Source organism: Toxotes jaculatrix, chromosome 2 (assembly GCF_017976425.1).
Source record: "Toxotes jaculatrix isolate fToxJac2 chromosome 2, fToxJac2.pri, whole genome shotgun sequence".
NCBI classification, from domain to species: domain Eukaryota; kingdom Metazoa; phylum Chordata; class Actinopteri; family Toxotidae; genus Toxotes; species Toxotes jaculatrix.
The window spans coordinates 3531219-3551177 of record NC_054395.1 but is presented as its reverse complement, the minus strand read 5'-3'; the positions used below and the strand labels follow the sequence as shown (position 1 = coordinate 3551177).

General features: G+C 39.4%; 1 protein-coding gene across 1 annotated transcript; it reads left to right on the top strand.

The window, feature by feature from the left end:
• The first annotated feature begins 1206 nt into the window (after positions 1 to 1206).
• On the top strand, positions 1207 to 14677 carry efhd2 (EF-hand domain family, member D2). The gene is made up of 4 exons (XM_041063529.1): positions 1207 to 1731; positions 8415 to 8562; positions 8656 to 8790; positions 10439 to 14677. The coding sequence occupies exons 1-4, from the start codon at positions 1445 to 1447 to the stop codon at positions 10568 to 10570; spliced, it is 702 nt and encodes a 233-aa protein (XP_040919463.1). The 5' UTR covers positions 1207 to 1444; the 3' UTR covers positions 10571 to 14677.
• Positions 14678 to 19959: the final 5282 nt, after the last annotated feature.

The following is a 19959-nucleotide window of genomic DNA, read 5'->3' as shown; positions in this document are numbered from 1 at the left end:
TTATGAGATTTTTACATCTAGAGGGGATTTTTGTTAAATCAACAGTGTACGCATTTCTTGTTGGTTTCACTCTAATTCTGATATAGAATAGAATAGAATGCTTTTTATTGTCGCTATACATTTTTTACGTGTGCAAAGAGATGAAAAGCAACTCCTCCAGTGCAAGCATGTATGTTAAATATATACAACATAGAAAAGAATAAATAAGTTTAGTGCAAAGAGAATATAGAAAATATAAAAACTATTAAAAAAAAATACATAAAAAAAGAGAATTATAAAAATATATAAGGGGAGGTGTAAGGTGCACAGTTCTTAGGCATTGTCTATATATGCAAGAAAAATAAATAGGGTTTAATATAATGTTTGATATGTAGTGTGGGTTATTGCACATTCTTATTATTATATTTGCACAGTATACAGATATTGCACAGTGTTATCAGTGACATTAAATATTCAGAATTTCACAGTAGGTGGATAGAAGGAAGTCGGGGGGGGGGGGAGTAGACTGTGGGGTTCGGTGCATGTGTGAGTTCAGAATGGTTATGGCTTTTGCGAAATATGTTAGTGCAGTTATGTTCACTTGAAACCTGTGAAAAATAGCTCCTTTTTAAACAGGTGATTGTATGTCAATGAACTGGTGATAAATAAAATATCAATGTACATTTGGTATGCACACAGAATACAATTTGGCTTATATCATTCATGGTTATCTACATGACCACATTACAACATCTGAAGACATTCACACAGTGTAGGTGTTTATTGAATTTCTTATTCCATATTCTTTTATGTGCTCCAATAAAAACTGACAGAATGTAAACATCCTGCTTGGGCAAGGATGGTGGAGTAATTATCTGGGGCCCAAAAAAAATCCTTTGTCACACTGTCACTTTCTAGACTAAAAAACAAAACACACTTAAGTTTAAAATAGTGAATTACAATTCCACCTTATCGTGTTAACTGCTCAATAACGGGTTGTTTTTGACGGCAATGGAGACAATGTAGACACAAAACACGTTGGACGTGGACCAGCGTCTGAAATTCCGACCTGTCCTGAACGAACCACAGTAGACGTAATAGAAATGCGCGAGGCTGGGCTGGACGCTGCTTGCGGCCCCTATCCAGGACCAGCAGTGGCTGAGAAGCTGAGCACGAGCCTGCATACGTCTTTAAAAGGTGTGGTGACGGCGTGACACGGCTACACAATGTTACGTAGCTAATGAGGCAATACACAACATCCTAGTGTGGAGGCATTTATCAGACCTGGGTGCTAGAGCCTTGGAAATTAAAACTAAAAGTCAAAATTAAGGAAGTAGGCTAAATTTGTTATCAGTTTGACAAATAACCTTATACGGCTTCTACACAGGGGAGGAACAACAAGACGGCTGTTTATAAAGCCTTCTTCACTCTAACAGTTATCTAGATAACAATCTCCAGTTTGAAAATGGCCACAGATGAGCTGTCGTCCAAGCTGAGCCGTCGGCTGCAGATCGAGGAAGGAACCGAGGATCCCGTTGCCGTGGACGACGCCGGACACGAAAACGGCTCGGACGAGAAGCCGAGCACGGCCAACGCGGACTCGGAGCTGGGCGCTAAGCTGATGCGACGAGGAGAGCTGAACGAGGGGCACGGTGAGCACTGCCAGCCCAGCATGAAGGTCTTCAACCCCTACACCGAGTTCAAGGAGTTCTCCCGAAAGCAGATCAAAGACATGGAGAAGATGTTCAAAATGTGAGTGTATGTGTGACAGTCTGGATGGAGTCCTGAATGTTTAATATATGGCCGCTCGGACGCCACATATTAAACATTCTTCTAGGCCAGTGGTTCCCCATTTTAATCTGATATGAGTCAGATGGGTTGGTCAGGGAAGTAACTCTAAGATTGCTCATATAAGGAAGTTGATTTGGCACGTTGCTCATGTCGGTCACAGCTTAATAAAGCAGATATTATATTGTTATATCATATATTTATTAGTAGTTGGTTAAAGAAGAACCACAGAACACAGCATGAAATCAAAATGAAAGGACAAGTAAGCCAGAAAAAGTGTTGACACAGGTCAAACAAAATAAAAACTTAAAAAATACTAAAATATTTTATAAGATAAATGAACAGAGAGAAGCGATGAACAAATAAAGAAAAGGTTTCTCTTTGCAGCTGTATTGTGCGTTAATCCTAATGGACCCATGGATTTCTGTAGCTGGAGTGATTGCAGGGTGGGGACATTGTGCAAGTCAGTGATAAGGAAATGAGATTACATTCATTCAAAGCTCTCTCGGTTCTCAGTCCAGGAAACTGATATATGCATATGTATGTATGCTGTGAGTCGACTTCTTAAGTTTGTTAGAAATTCAATTACCCCTCAATAATGAATTTTGATTAACTGCATTTTAAATCTAATAATACATTCACTTTACTCACTAGACACTGAAGATAGTATCATCACATAAGTTTTGCTCACAAGATCAGACATGATGAAATGTTTCTGAACCAGTTATTTAAGCAGCAGAAATCTACCTCTATGCTGAATTCTGGGACCAGAAGCCTCAGTTAAACCAGAGGCCTATACCATAAGTTCAGCTCTTACTGTTATGTTTAATGCAGGCTGTCTGGGAGTTACCTGATCTCAATGAGCCTATCACTAAGCTGTTTATCAGACAGCAGGAAAAGTTAGTTATAACAACAGCACAAAAAGTTATATTCAACAAGGCAAAATGTACAGTAATAACTAGAATATGAGTCTATGGAAATACCAGAAATAATTTCCAGATGTTAAAATTAAGGCTATAAGTTAGTGTAGGAATTATTCCATGTTTTTAGTGTGGAGGGAGTATTTGTTGCCTTTTTTGTCTGATGATGAACATGAATATGTGATGCAGTCGAAAGTAATGCCAAAGTTGAGAGAAGAAGAGAGAGGAAGAGTTTGTTAGAAACTTTGAGTGGACGCATGAAAAGTCCCGTAGAACAGAATAGGAAAATATTTGTTACAATAAATGACTCCTCACTTTATAATAAAGTCAGTATTTTTGTCCCTCTTGGGATCCTGTAGAAATAGTAAGTCCATGTTTCCAGTGACTGGTCAATGGTCGAGCTGTCGGCAGATTTGATCGGGTTTTTTGAGCAAAAGTATAATCTCTACAACAGTTATTTACATTTACCGAACAAACCATCCATATACAGTAAAATCACAAAGCAGAAAAAGCCATACCCCCCCCCCCCCCCCCCCAGCAAGTGAGGAGTGCGGCTTTGAACTTTAGAAATGCAGTTTAGCATCTAACCAGAAGTGCAAAAGCAGCAAGTGCAGGATATACAGTATCTACAGTTGAGATATATACAGTCAACATGATATACAGATGAGTGTTTTATGGACAAAATCTACACTTAAGTAGGTATTATGAACGTACTATACAGGTGAATATTATACAGATGCATTATGCTTCTAAATGTATGTACAGGTATACAGGTAGATAGGTAATATGAACGTACTCTACAGCTAAGTACTTAACAGATGAATTGTGCGGCTAAACCTATATATATATATATCTGATAGCAATCAACATGAAGGATGCTGTTAGCAACAAGGCATCTTCTTTTAAAACGGTGTCATATGAAACTGCGCTGATGTTTTGTGAAACTTATACAGTTTCACACTCTGACTGTCAGAAGTTGTTGATTCAGCTCTGCGGTAGCAGCTGAAGCCGTAGTTGCCTTTGTGTGGAGTGCATTATTGGTTGACTTGTTGATGAGGCTGCTTGCAGTGTGACTGCATAGTGAGTCAGGCTCCACAACTGAAGTGGAGCTGAATGGCAACTACATTACTTGTGCAGTATATGTCGTTGTGACTTCCTCACAAAGCATATTCATAGACACTTGACTGGATAAATCTAGTTAAAAATGAAGTTATTAGAGTCTTCTATTCACTCTGCTGGTCCTTTTGATATTCTCATTTTTTTTCTATCTGAAGCTTTTAGTGAGGGAAACTGTAGCTCAGGTCAACTGTGAGGTTTTGTTTTTGCATGTCTGTGACATTTGGCAGTTTTTCTGTGAAGCTCTATGGAGATTCTTCAGGTTCCTGTCATGTCCAGGCCTGTCCAGGAATTTTAAATACACTACAGTCATCTTCAAAGGGTTTGGGCCCAATGAGACATGTAGGGTTTATCTCATGAATTAACATTCACATTTGACAAGCCTGTTGCTCTCCATGGGATCTTTTTAGTATGATGGGGAAGGAAGTGTATCCCTAATCAAGCTAACCGATGAATAGATAGATGTTTATACTGCCCATGTTTACTGCAGAGTGTAAGACCTTACTACATTTTCCATATTATAAAGTCATCCACTGTACTCTAGCTGTGAGATCTAATGTGGATTCAGTCCCCAGGTTGTGTGCTGGTAAATGTTAATTATAGTTTCAGATTATATTAAGATACTGTTGACTAATATTGAATGACAAAAAATATCCATAACATTTATAAATGCATTTATAAAAACAAAGTTTTAGAGAGTAAAGAATAAAGATCAAACCTACATTAAAAGCATTTCTCAGTTTTTTGTTCTACAAAAACGTAGGTTTGGATGATAAAAATCTGTGGGAGAACTCAGTTTGAACTGGAGAAAGGAAACACTGAACATCTTCTTTCATGTGAAATAAGGGCTTGCCTCTCTTTTTCTCAGAAGTCTCTTTGGAAAATAAATATCTTAAAATAGATGTGGAAGTGCGCCAACCAATGAGACCAACTTGGGAAAGATAGATTTAAGTTACTCAAAACAGAGACTGAAGAGAGCTAACTGATGAGATATTCATATTCAGCCGGAAGTTTATTTAGTCTGTGGGGGCAAGAATAGCTCATAAAGTATGCAAAGAAGTCAGTAATTGCATGATATCCATCTTGGGCTGCCCTATTAACTACATAGTGAGTGTTCAGAAACCCATGAACATGTGTGGACATGAGCTCTGCTTGCCAACGAGGAAGTGCAGTCTGATATGCATAGACTTCCTCACCTCTCCTACTGTGGTTAGCTCCTTCTCTATGTTATTTATGTTTTTATCCTCCCCCATCAATTTTACTCCCCTCTGTGGCACAAGTTCCCTTGGGTTAGTGTGCAACTGTACACACAGTTTTCATGCAGCTGCCAGTCGTATTAGCACGTTTTGAATTGTTGATTAACAAGATCATTAATAAATTATCAATGACAAAAAATCGCCTCCCAAAAAAAAAACAGCCAATCGTTGATAGCTGATATAAGCTGAAACTTCAGGATGTAACAAGTGACTCTCACAGTAATGACATCAAAAGTAATTCATGGGTTTCACTGGGATCATAGAAGCACTTCCAAAAAAATTTAACCAAAGCAGAATCCAATATTCAAACTGCTAATGAAATCAGAATTTTTTTATTCCTTATTCAGTCTGCTTTGGTTTCCGAATTTATCTGAAGTTATGAATAAATAAAACTCAAAGATCTGTAATCTGAAATCAGCCATTGTTGGCTGAGAGGACAGAAACTGATTTTAACATTAGTGGGATTCATTTTGACAACCTGTTGTTCCAATCTGAAAATGAGAGCAAGATATGAAATCTTGATTAAAGGAGGCCCTGATTCAGACCAAAAAAATCGATCAGCTTAAAAAATCAAAATGACATTCACATTGGACTGTACTGTATGCTAGGTGAAGGCCTGTATGTTAGGTAGGTGGAGTAGTATTCACTCAGGTGTGTCAATGAAAATGGGTGGGCCGGCATTGAAAGAGAGTAAAAATGGACTCAAGGAATGTAATGGTGAATTGGGAGCATTTCTGCAGGAAAAATTAGAATTTTGAAAATACAGAAACCATTTAGTCCTATTTTTTCCAATAATCTGTCTTAAAATACAGCTGCTGTATAACTTGATATATCTGGACAAGTGTCAGAAAAGTTTATTATTTATGTTTTAATTGGCAAATCCAACCATCAATTTTCCAGCACTTATCTGAGACAGGTTATGCAACAGAAGGACCCTGGGCAAAGCAGGGAATTGGAGTGTAAACCTTTTATTTTAGCTACAAATTGATCAGGAATTAAAATTCAAGTATGAAACAACACAGCTGTTTCAAATAAGAACAAAATTTAAATGTAAATCACAAACTAGGGCAAACAAACTTGATAAATGAAATCACAGTTCACATTAGTAACAGGTATTTAACTTGGTAAAAAAAACAAAGCATTCAGAATAAACAGGAATCAAACTTCTTTGTGAATGTTTGGTATAAAAGTCCTCCAGAATGTTGTCAAATGCTTTCATGAAGCTGCTTTTTGTGCCCTTGATTTTGCTGCAGCTACTTCTCCACCAGGGGGCCTTTTCTGGTGACTCTGAAGCCTCTCATGGTCCAGCTGCTGTCCTTCTCAATTCTTTCTCAAGTTCCTGAATAAATGCAACTTTACCATGCATGACAGCATAAAGCATAGTTTCAGCTTTTGGATGATCAAAAGTAATACATCATGCAAGTGGAAAAAAGGATATCTTTACCCAGATGGTTGCACATTTATGCTCGTTTTAGGGAAGATACAAAGTGTATGGTGATGTAATTTATTGCAAAAGATTTTCCACAGAATGTCAAATATGATAATTTAGTTCGACTTCACATGTATCTGTCCAGTTACTTTTCAACCCCTAAGCTTTGCGCCTTATGTGTTTAAAGGGGCTATATCTCCCACACAGTTCTTTCTATATTAATCTAAAACCATTCCAAGTAAAGCTTAGACTTGGCACTTTAATGTCATATCCATTATTTTATTTCAGATTGTATGGGCTGAAGCTCTGAGCCTAAAGAACAAAACAGTGTGTAACTGTCCAAATACTTTTGGACTGGACTGTAAATCTGGAGCCCCTGAGACTGAATAGACGGACAGACATCCTGTAAGTGCAACAGCATAACTCATAAAGGATTTAGACTAAACATTTTATAGACTGGTAACATTCATTGCCTGAATACCTCTTCACCTGATACACACTGTAGCTCAGTCCCAGTCCTGCTCTCCCTGTCATGCATTTAAGTGATTATTTTTTCAGACAGTATGGACTGACATCATATCTACATTTGTTTGTTCAACAAGGACAAATACTTGAGACTAATACAATTTTTTCACTACAGAACACGACATACAGAACTTTAGAAGTGATGGTCTCAGTACCAGACTCCAGTTTGTGCTGGACATTAACAAGAAATGACACAGTATAAATTCCTTAATAAGACAGAGTCACAAAGATCAGGAAAAAATATACCTAACTATGTAAAGCATAGTGTGCTCCAGGTCAGCTGACTGTTGAGGTATAGGTGTTCGGTGGGGGTTCTTTAAAAAAGCATTTCCCAGTCAGCTATGGCAGGTCTAGGGTCCAGAATCCCAGTTTGAGTGCTGGAATTTAAAGTTAGGTTTACACATATCTGCTGACAGATGGCAGTGGTGCTGCTGCTGTTTTTATGCCTCCTCGCCGGAGGCATTACGTTTTCGGATTGTCCGTCCGTCTCATGAACGCTTTAAGGTTTTGTCGCTTTGGTCTCTCTGTCAAACTTTGCAGAAATGTTGACTGTAACTTTAGGCAGATCCGAAAGGAGTTTGGAGGTCAAATGGCAAGGTCACTATGACCATATTTATGTTTTGTATGGTAATGCGATATCATAAGAACCTTTTGAGGGATGGCTTTCAAACTTTGCACAAATGTTAACTGTGCCTCAAGGATGAACTGAGTAGATTTTGAAGGTCAGAGGTCAAAGGTCACGTTCGCTGTGATCGTACATTTAATTTTATGCAGGCCAATGTGATATCTGAAGAATACTTTGAAGGATGTTCTTTTGCACAAATGTTCACTGTCACTCAAAGATGAAGTGAGTAGATTTTGAAGATTTGAGGTCAAAGGTCAAGGTCACTATGACCTGTGTTTACGTTTTGCATGGCAATGCGATATCTTAAGAACCGTCTGAGGGATTGTCTTCAAAATTTGCACAAATGTTGACTGTGACTCACGGACGCACTGAGTAGACTTTGGAGGTCAGAGGTTTTACTGGAGCATCAGTCAACAGGTCCTTGCTGGGGCCTGCTCAAGCCAGGTGGTGGCCCTCTGGGCCTGTTTGCATTTAGTTTTCTGGTTGGCATGTGTGTGAGTATATTGTGATCTTAATTTTCTGTGATCTTATCTCATCTTTTTATCTTTCTGCCCACATTGATTGGCTGTATGTTTTATTATAATGTCAAGAAATCTTCTAGTCCACATTTTGGACTCTATTGTCTGAGCCCAGCTCCTTCTCCCTCTCTGGATAAATAAAACCAAAACTATCTGCATTGCTTTATAGTGGCACAGCATACACTTGTTGGAAGATATGACGATCAGCTCTGTAGCCAGGCTGTAACAAAGCTGTTTTCCTCTTAATTCTGTCTTAAGGTATGATGCTGGGAAAGACAATTTCATTGACCTGATGGAGCTGAAGCTGATGATGGAGAAGCTCGGTGCTCCACAGACACACATCGGCTTGAAGAACATGATAAAGGAGGTGGATGAGGACCTTGACAACAAACTCAGCTTCAGAGAGGTGAAATAAGGAAACCAGGTGAAGAATTTGTCAAAAGGAGTGATATTTCTTCTTTCTACATCCGTGTTTCTCTGTTCTTCCTCTCCTCTCCAGTTCCTGCTGATTTTCAGGAAGGCAGCAGCGGGAGAGCTGTCAGAGGACAGCGGCCTCAGTGTCCTTGCTCGCCTCTCTGAAATCGATGTCTCAACAGAGGGGGTCAAAGGAGCCAAGACCTTCTTTGAAGCTAAAGTAAGTTGACTCCAAACTTGTACAAGTCACATTGCAATTAATTCATTAAGAAGAGAGGTAGACTTCTGGGTGAAGCATCAGATTCTGTGTGACAAATCTCTGCCACAGCTGATGCAGTCCAGTGTTTTATCAACAAAAACTATGACACCATTAAACAAACCATTATACAAGTTTTAAAAATAAACAAGAAAACACCTCCTGTGTAAACAAGACTTGAAATGTTCACTTTCACTTACTCTGTCTTGAAATCAGATGATCACAGATGATGAACAAAGACATTAAAATGTGGGAAAGTGCCCTGAGATAACTGTTATGATTTGACACTATATAAATAAAATGGACTTGAATAATGGTTCAAGGCTCAGCTGAGCTAGTCCTGGCTATAAGCTTTATCAAAGAGGAAAGTTTTAAGCCAAATCTTAAATTTTGAGAGGGTGTCTGCCTGCCAGAGGCAGATTTTCACTGGGAGCTGGTTCCACAGGAGAGGAGCCTGATAGCTGAAGGCTCTGCCTCCCATTCTACTCTTGGAAACTCTAGGAACCACAAGTAAGCCTATATTTAGAGAGTGAAGCATTCTATTGGGAAGACAGGGAACTATGATGTCTTTAAGATATGATGGAGCTTGGACATTAAGTGCTTTGTAGATGAGGAGATGAATTTTTGTGGTCATTTGATACTGTCAGAGTACGTCCACTGAAAGTGATTGTTTTTGCCACTAACAGGATCAGATTGTTATCATAAAGTGTCTGACAACATAATGGAAATGATCCCTTAAGAGTGGGGAGAAACTGTTCAAAACATGAAGTGGTTGAACCATGGTTCATTTCATGTCTGTCATGCCTGCCACCTTTCAGGGCTACGCAGGGGCTGTTGGGGGGAGAGTAGGAGCTGGTGGCAGGGCTAATTACTGCAGCTGATGATTGGATTCCATGGTACAGAGCTGCATGAAACTTCGTCTGAATCTACTATAGGAAGATTAACTGGGCTGAGAAAGAGCAGCAGAAATTTTTACCAGTAATACAGAAACGGTGACAACCCGGAAATTAGACATTTTGCTTACCACGTCTTCCTGTGCAAACCCCAAGACCTTCCTGATGCTGCTAGCTGCTGTGCTGCCTTCAGGCCATGAGTTGAACTGAAGCACAACACACACACCCGCTGATAACTTCTTTCTCTGATGATCTGTCATACTGTGAGGAGAGACTGGTGGGCCCAGGAACACTTCATCAGACATGAGCTTTATCAGGTCTCTCAGATAATTCGCAAAAAACGGCAGACTCAGTGTTACTGGGAAATCTAGAAACAAATGCAGAGAAATTTGGTCTTTGCAACAATTAATTTTATAAATGCTAATAACACCAGGAGGGAGGAGTGCAAGAGGGGAGGAAAGAGAACATAGGACAAGTGCCCTGCCACATTCATTGATCCTCGGTCAGTGATTGTGTAATCATTTAGAACGTATGCAGACTGTGAGCTGACAGCGGCTCCACTCTGAACACAAATCTCTGCCTCCCAGTGGCCACAGACCATGATGCCTCAAAGTCACCAGCAGCTTCTTCTCCATTGCAGCTGCTTGTGTATATAACTGGTTACTTCCACCCGTGCTGCACTCTTTTGCCTGACCATCAAGTATTTTCCTGTTGGACAGGTCCAGGCCATCAATGAGTCCAACCGGTTTGAAGCTGAGATCCGCCAAGAGCAAGAGGCCAAGAAGAAGCAGGCTGAGGAGCAGAAACAGAGACGAGCCGCTTTCAAAGAACTGCAGTCAGCTTTCAAGTGATTGCCTCTCTTACTCATCATCTCAGGACCTTTCACTCTCTGTGCTGTGCTAAAGATTTTGTTAATGAGTGTGTTTGAATGCTCCATGTATGTCAGACAGTGGTCAGTCCTGAGTCCACCACAGGCTCAAAGCCCCCACACAAGCTTATCTCTAGTCCACGATACTGTGAACTAGATATATTATAAAAGTCAGCACTGTCGATGCTTATGCAAATAATATATAAAGAATCAATGATTCATCTGTATATTTAGCTCTACAGCTCACACCCTCAGACATTAAAAATTAAAGTGCAGAGCTTAATGAATGATTCCTACAATATCTGTCATTAGCCTCACAAATATCAACATCAAAAACAATTTTTACCCCGAAATCAACTCTTTGGCCCACTGTGCAGGCACAGTGAGGGTCCCGATGCAGCAAAAATGTCTGAAATGATCATTTTCCAGGGGAGTAAAATCCTCATATTATAATAAACTGCTGTTAATCAGTCTGAACACCCAGGTACCTGCTGTGTTTGGATCTTAAATCTCTAGTTCCTAGTGTCTGCTTGATTTAGTTCTATTTGATTGGCTTCACTTGTTCCAGAACTTATATTTAATCTATGTTAACACTTTGCAGTCATATAATCCACCTGTCACACAAAATTCAGTTCATGTTAAGTGTTGCTGAGCTCCACATGTTCACTGTTAGCTGTGTATTTTTGTACAGTGGGGTTGGGTGGGTATTGTTGGTGGTGGTCATTCTTGAGCATCATAGGACCCCTGATGTACAGACAGCTTTAGAATTCTTTTAGAAACATGGGTCATTCTGTTCCGGTTCATTCCGTTTTGGACATTACTCCTATCAGCTCTGTCTACATTTTATTCACCAGCTTCATGAATGAGATTAGGGGGGTATAGAGCCTTTCGCTGTGGAGTCATTCCAATCACAAGAGCCATCAGACAATTTGAAACAATGTCCTTGTGGTCTAGTAACTACTTCCTGGTTCATGTGTATTCACTTTAGTTTTCATTTTCAGATCAATGGTTTTAGTGCAGCCACGCCTTTCCTCTGCTGTTTCTGTGCAAGACTGGCGACCTGTTCAGGGTGTAACCCACCTCTTGCTCAGAGCTGGCTGGGATTGGCTCTAGGCCCCCCTGTTATAGATAATAAATGGATGGTTTAGCGGTTTGGTTCGTGAGTAAAATGTTTCCACTCCTGATAGGAATGATAGCCAAACTATGCAAACAAGGCCCAGGCTTTTTGTTTAAGAGATGTTCTCAGTCTCTGCTCTCTCACCAGGATGAACCTGAACACAGAATATTACCTGTGCCATTATTGCAGTTGCACGAGTGCCACTTGGTTTTGAAAAAAAAAAAAAAAAAGAGACTCATTCCCTGTGCCCCTTACTTGTTGTTTAGATCAAGCTCGTGGGCCTTGTGTATTCTCTGTATTCAGGTGAATCTTTTTAGCTACGAGATTTGCACATGTTGTTTTAATCAAGAGATAGTAGGTTTAACCTTGATGTAATTGTTAAGTTTAATTGAACATTATCTTCCTGTCTTTTTTGGTGTTAATCCTGAAGATCTTTTGGTGGCTCATGCTCATGGATGCACAGTACTAATTAACCCTAAGCATATCAGCATAATTACTGTCACACTGTACATTATACAGACAATGGACTGCCATTTAATTGAAAGAGAATCCAACACTAGCATGTTATGTTTTCAACAAAAACGCATCTTTCACAAATATATGGGACTACTAAACCTGTTAGTCACTCCCTGGTATGGCTGTCATGTGTTCAAAAATCAACTTCAAACAAATACAAACAAGTATTTATAAATTACAAACAAATAATTAGGTTGAATTGATTGGAATGTAACCAATGGATTCCTCCATTGATTCGCTCACTAGCGACAAGCTAACAGGACAGCTCATGTTTATTATCATGTAAAGAAGATGGAGCAAACAGCCTCACCTTCTCAACAATGATTCATTCTCTGGTGTCATGTCACATACTTCCTTGCATGATTTAGTCTTGTAATGACTTCAGTGTGGCCCACTGGTTTCCTCCATTTTGTGTTAACAAAGAGAACAAGAGATTGCCTCAGCAGCAGGTCAGAGTGACTGTGCATTTTCTGCCTGAACTACCTACTTGTTAGCTGTAGAGTTAATGGACCAATGCACATGTACATACATGTGCAATTTCCTGTCAGTATTTATGAAAAACTGCAAGTGTAGGGCAGGATGATAACTAAATATTACTGGTTATTGATTTTAAGTGGTGTCACAATTGTAAGCAATTGATCAGATTGTTGTCTGTTGTCCAAATAAGCGAGTCCAAGCAACTTTTCTTATTGTAGGACATATCATGTATCAGAAAAATATTCTTATGGATGCCGTAATATGGTATATACAATCATATGACCTTGCCCTACATGTACTTAAAATGCTTTATAAAACACATGTATATTGAATGGGTCAAATATTACATTTCATTTGATCTTCAGGATTTTCACTTTATATAATCTAATTCTAGTTCTTTAATATTTGTATCACGGCACAGAGAAATTCAAATTCTTTTATAGGACACATTTGTTATCTTAAATCTTTGCTTTTGAGCCTCTTTGTATGAGAGAGAAACTTTTGGTTAGTGCAGTATGAAATAATATGCAAGATCCCATTACTGACACAGCATTGTCTGCTGACGCAGGCCAGGACTTTAAAAGCACATTGTAAAGTGTTCATAACGAATAATCAAACAAATATTTCTTCACAGTATGAAAAATTCTCAGTGTGTGTCCTGGCGTGTATCGTTTATACAATCAGGGTCAGTGGTTTTTGGTTTTGACCAATTTTCACAGAAAATCCATCCCCAAATAACGTGTTGTAACAAAACTGCAAATTTACCTGTAATATTTTAATGATTTTAATTTTCTTTTGTTCTTTTGGGGAAAAAAACAAGAGCCATATTTTTATATGTAAATCTTTCCTTGCTGTGTTTCCTTGGTGGTTCTCTGTTGATCCTGGTCCAGGATTATGCCAACACTGTATTATGTAGAGGAGGTGCAACAGGAAACAAAAGTATTATTTATTTGAAACTTAATTCCATTACCTTATTACTGACTTGGTCATGATACAGTGTTTCCATGAATGACATGAATTGTCTCCCTAACACTTCATTCCTTAATGTCCTTATTGTTACCACAATGGTGCCAAATGTTTAAAACTACTGTCATTATGTCCAGCAACAAAAATGTGAATGGAAATGATATCACCAATAATCAGGAGGAAACATAGTGCAGTACGGCTGATGTCAGTGTTTGCTTTTCATTTTGATCTTGTCACACATTCCGTCATACTCATTCATACATTCTTTCATCGTGTCGTGGATATTATCTTCTGTTGTGATTCCTTCTTTGTCACTGAGAGACATGTATCCACTTGGTCTGAGAGTTGCTATGAAAAATCAAGGACTTGACTTTAAATCTGCTCCCTGATTTTGTTGCTGTGCTCTCCTAGCTCGCTGCTGATGTTCAGAAACTCAACTGTGAACTGTGTTCGATGTGAAAACTTCAAATATTGAGCTAGGAGGGAATGCGTGGTCTCATTTGGTGTAACAGTATCAGTATAACATTATCATTACACGAGGGGTGATCAATAAGTTGGTCATAAGTGACCTAAAGAAGAAGGAGATGAGTTTTCCAGCTCGGGTTACATGATGTAGGTGCAGTTTAGCTCTTTGAATGATTCTGCAGAAAGTTTGAAGTTAATAACTTCTGTGGTTTTTCTGTTTCTGGTAATTGAAAATTGGAAGTCAGCTCTGGCTGAGAAAATGTACACATCAACCTTTGTGCAGTCATCTGCTACCTCAGTCTCAGTTTTTCTAAGATTGTCCCCTTCTATCTTAGGCTACGAACTTATCAGTCACCCCTCATAACATTATCAGGGAGGCCGTTTTTAACTAATATGATACATTTTCCTTCTATGGTTTGATTTTATTTTCTATTTCCTCTTTTTTTGTTAGTATGTACAGTTTTACTGACTTATATGCTGATAACAAATGAGAAAATGCTCTAATACATCTTTATTTTGATTTTCAATAAAATGGACGCTTTTGTCGCAGTAAGCTGTCTATAGTGTATATCATCACAGTCAATGAGTTCTCCACGGTAAAAACACAAACCTTAGCTGTGATTCAAAGAAAGATAAAGTGGTGTAGCTATGGATAGATGGTTAGGTTTGTCAGTTTCAAGTCTGGTCAGGTCAAGCTTAACTGTCTAGTTACTGCATTCTGGGCTGTTTGAAGTACGACAAACTTACTGTCAAAACTTGAGTACGCCTCCATGCTAGGCTAACAGTTTGCACTAGCAGACCACCACTGCTCAGCCTCTTGCTAGCTAACGTGCGGTCCCTGGAAAACAAACTGGACGAGCTAAGAGTCAGGATCACAAGAGAACGAAAAATAGAGTGTTGCACTCTAATTTTCACCGACACCTGTTCTGGGACCGACTGCAGCTAGTGATGGCTGATTGAGGCTTTGTTGAAGCTTCGACACCTGATTCAAAAAAATAGTTCATTACCCAAGGCTTTGATGAGATAGTACTCGAGTAGGACATCAAGTGGTCAATAAAATGAAGTGCAATCAAGATGTGTCATTTATTGGTTCATGAATTGTTTGGGATTTGCACGTTCTTGTTCGACTACACTACATGTTTGTATGGTTTAGGAGCTAAATGACACGCAGCTCTGACGGGAATCGAACCCACGCTACATTGTTGCAAGATAACTAAACCAATGACAGGGTTTTGATACCGAACGAAGCAGTAAAGTGGTTCATACGTCATAAATCACGATTTTTCCTAACCAAAACACACGTCTGACTCCAAGTCTGACTATCATGAAGCTAGATACATAGTACTTTTCTGTTTGACTGCACCAGATGATAAGGTGGTTTCAAGTGGATTATTCATAATACTAGTAATAAGACCATGTTTGTTATTTGGCATGGCTGATTGTAACCCTACATAATCTTCACTTATATATTGTGTTGTGAAACATTGAAATAGTTCTGGTACATTCATGAGATGTGCTCTACAAATACAGACGTAATGTAATTTTCACATGGTACTGGTGCAAATACAGATTATATCATGGTATGTTTTGGGCATCGTTGGTAAAGAGGTTTATGTGTACGTGGGTAAAGAGGGTGTGCTTGAAACAGGGCAGTTTGCTCAAAGAACAGGACAGTGGGTGTGCTTGTGTAACTGTTTTTTTTTATTAAGAAATAACAGTTTTTCTACAGTTTTTGGGCTCAAACGGTTTCTTCTTTTACAAACTATTTCCTAATTTATATATTATATATCTATTGCTCTATCTACACCGATTCTCCAAAAATACGTTATCAACACTACTAACACCTAACAACCACAACAAACCTACTCTGCAAAGAAAAATTCAAATGACTGCCACTATATAGAGCTATCCTATCGATCCCGCCATGTGATTCACATAACAAACCGAACCAATCAGGTGATTTGTATGACGTTCGAAGCACTCACCTGCTTCGAACGTCACTCAAGTGCTTCAAACGTCAGTACTCACGTGACAAAACCACACCTCGGCACAGTGGTTTGATACAACTGCTTCATGAGCTACTGCGCATGTGTCGGAGCCTCGGGTGTCAGAGGACCATCACTAGCAGCTTCCGGTAAGGCCAAAGGGGGGTGTTTGCATGTTAACTCGTGGTGTGGAGACATATGGACTGTTCATAAGCATTGCTCGCCAGATGTGGAGTATGTACTGTTGCAATGCTGTCCCTACTATCTAACGAGGGAATTTACTGCTGTGTTTTTGGCCGCTGTTTACATGCCTAGACAGACGGGGATGTGTTTAAAGTGGCAGCCACTCTGGAGGACTCTTCCGTTAGCATACAGGATTATGCTGGGACTGGGTACATTAGCACTTGTGTTGGCAACACTGTGCCCATCATACAAGTCAGTAAGTTCCCCAACCAGAAGCTCTGGATAAACAGCCAGGTATGCCACATGCTGCATGCTCGGTCCATTGCACTTAGATTAGGCAATGAGAAGGAGTACAAAGCTGTGAAGTATGGACTGAGGAAAGCCACTCCTGGCTGACTCCGGGCGGTTGTGACAAGGTCTTTGAGTGATGTTCTTCAAACTTTGCACATATTATCACTGCTTGTCAAAGATGGAGTCAATATGTATTGGAGGTCAGGGGTCAAAGGTCAAGGCCACTGTGATCTTGTGTAAGTTTTGCTTGTGAACACCCAACACTAACCTTCCCAAACATTGCCATTATCACTACAAAACACTCATAACCTCTACCTCTACATCTGCTACAAACAGGCACCCAACCGTGTGGAGGCATACCACCGCCATGTGATACTTCTAGTCTTCCTTGTCTGCTGCCTGCATTTTTTTCACCTAAACTTATAAAACAAGAATCTAAACAACCCATATGTCCTGAACATGAGGTCAGTCCCACCTCCTCTCTCAACCTGGAACACTTGAGATCCTCTCATGTCAGTTTAATCAGTTTGAATTGCCAATTTGTGATGGGAAGCAGATGTTTCTCCTGCATGGATGTATTATTGGACATGGAGATTGGATTCAAAGACGATATCCACTCACTCGAATGAAATGTTCTTACCCGGCACAAGAACCCAGTGTTTTTTAGCTTACAGCAAAGATGCTCTATAAACCTCAAAAACATTTGATCCTTCAACCAGGCCATTCAGCAGTAGGTTTTTTGATGCTTCCTGCCAAATACTTGTGTGTTTTACATCCAACAACCAAGCCCAAACGGAGATGACCCTGACACCATCACTATGACATCATCAGACCTATGTTCTCCAGGGCCTCAAATGATCTCATGCAGCTATTCTCACAGGCTTTATGGTACTCATCATAAAGTGACCTGAATGTATAAAATTCTGTGTGGCTGCAGTGGCTCAGGAGGCAGACAGATCATAGGTTTGGTGGCTTGATCCCCAGCTCCTCCAGTCCACATGTCAAAGTGTCCTTGGACAAGATACTGAACCCTACACTGCATGTGTGCTTAGTAAAGCACTGTAGGAACATGTTTTGATGGATGAATGTGGTTTGTAGTGTAAAGCGCTTTGAGTGGTTGATGAGACTAGAAAAGTGTACTGCTGAGGCAGGCCCACCACAGGCTGATCAGACCTGGATGTGAGTGAACTCCTTGGGGCCCAGCTGGAGTCTTTCCTCTTCATCCACTGCCACTGACCGCAGCGCTCAGCAGTCCCTGATGTGTCCTTTTCTTTCCTTTCCTTCTTTTTTTATTATTTTAGATCAGTCGAAGTGTTCTTCTGTTTGAGGTTTTCCATGTGTTCACTCTAGTTTTCAAACAAATGCAGAGAGAGTTTATCACTAAAAAACTACATGATAAATATGTTTATCTTCATTTGAATTGAACAAAGATTCTTTAATCCGACAGAACTCCTGACAGTGTTGATGCTTTGACTCTGATTCCATCACTGCAGCTCACAATAACATGAGGAGACTTGTCTTTATTAGAAAATAATCCACACACTATTAAATATTTGTATGTGATTATAAATGAGCATCAATTGACCTCAAAAGACATTAACTACTTTTTCTCATCTTTTCTCCACTTTGGCAGTAAAAACAGTCTGACATTACTTTTTTTTACATTTGCTCTTTTTTTTTTTAACCTGCTTCACATATTCATAATAATTTGTTACTATTTCAGTGGGAAACTAACTAAATAATTAGGGATGCACCGAAATGAAAATTCTTGGCCGAAACCAAAAACCGAAAATGAGGAAACCAAGGCCGAAAACCGAAATACTGAAAGAAATTATTATGCCAATTATTAGTACCGTTGCATTTATGGCTATGACTGTGTACTAACCTTACGAAAATTTCAAGGCATTGTGATTACATAAATTAATATGAATGTTTCAAAGAATAAATTAATTTAAACAAGATTAAGAGAAATTAAATATGTTCTCTCATAAAAACACAAAGTGCATATAAGTCAAGTGCATTTTAAAATTTTCGCTGTAGGCCTACAACATAATAGTGTATAAAAACAAAGATTGCCATAGCCAATATGTTAACCGCAGGCCTTTAACAACAACAAATGTACCAAGAGTTGCAGCGCTTTAAGTTAAGTTTTAAACTTCCTTGCCTTTTCAAAAACGTCCATCACAGATGGAGTGGGCGTGCTCGGAGGGATTTTCCTTTTCTGCACTGCATTCCTCTCATATTCAGCACAGCGATCGAGATGTTTGGATTTCAGGTGATAAATTAAACCTGACGTGGAGAAATTCTTTGCAGATGCACCCCCTCTTGACATTTCGACATTATATGTTTTGCAAATCGCTAAACGTGTGTCTTTCTCAGATTTACTGAAATACGTCCACACCGCGGACATGTTGGCCCTTCCTGACAAGTTCGTACTGGCCGCGGTTTTCGCTTGCGTCATCACAACATCCTGTTTCGGCCATGTTGTTTTGGTGATAAAAGTCTTTCGGCCAAAAACCGAAAATGCACTTTTGGGCCATTTTCGGCTGAAATTTTTTTTTATTCGGTGCATCCCTATAAATAATAACCCCTGTACTTATTTACAGTACATCTTCTGTCTGACTTACAAATCAATTGTAAATTAGTTCTAGTGTTTCTTTTCTATTCTTGTCATGTGATCATGTTGTCTAGATTTCACCTTGAATATCACTTGTGGATGTAACTGTAACTGAATTTACCTGCAGGTATCACTGTTTCTTCTCATTTCATATTAAGGGCTTTATTCATGGTTCTGATGATGTTGCTTGTAGTGAATGCTCAGCCTATTTCACATGATCAAGCTTGTAGCTAGACTGATAAACCCAGAGCTGGATCTCTGGATCAATGTTAGGCTCAAATATCCAAAAGATATCCTGGGTATGTTGAAATTTCTTCATAGTTACAGGCCTCTGCTTGCTCACCAGTCACCTGTGAGTCTGTAATTTGTTATTACAGCAACTTCCCTTCTTCAGCCTGCCTTTGTGTCTGTACTTCATTCGTCTTTTTCTGAGCTGCTATTGGCAGACCCTCACACCTCTTTATGCAAACTGGAGAATGTGTTGTGGATCTGATTTTATTGTTAAATAACACTACATTGTAGTTTTGCAGAGTTGTTTTGCAGGGTTGACCTGACCTGATATCATAAAACTTGTATATGAAATAGAAACACTGATGTTAATGTGTAGCTGAGCTTTGTCCTACCTATCAAACAGTGTCACCCTGTGGCTGACCATGGGGAGACAGTGCCACATTCAGAGCTCTCAAATAACATTACTCTCTATAGTATCACTGTGTGTCAGCTCCACAGGGTGGCTAATGTTCTCTGACAACAGC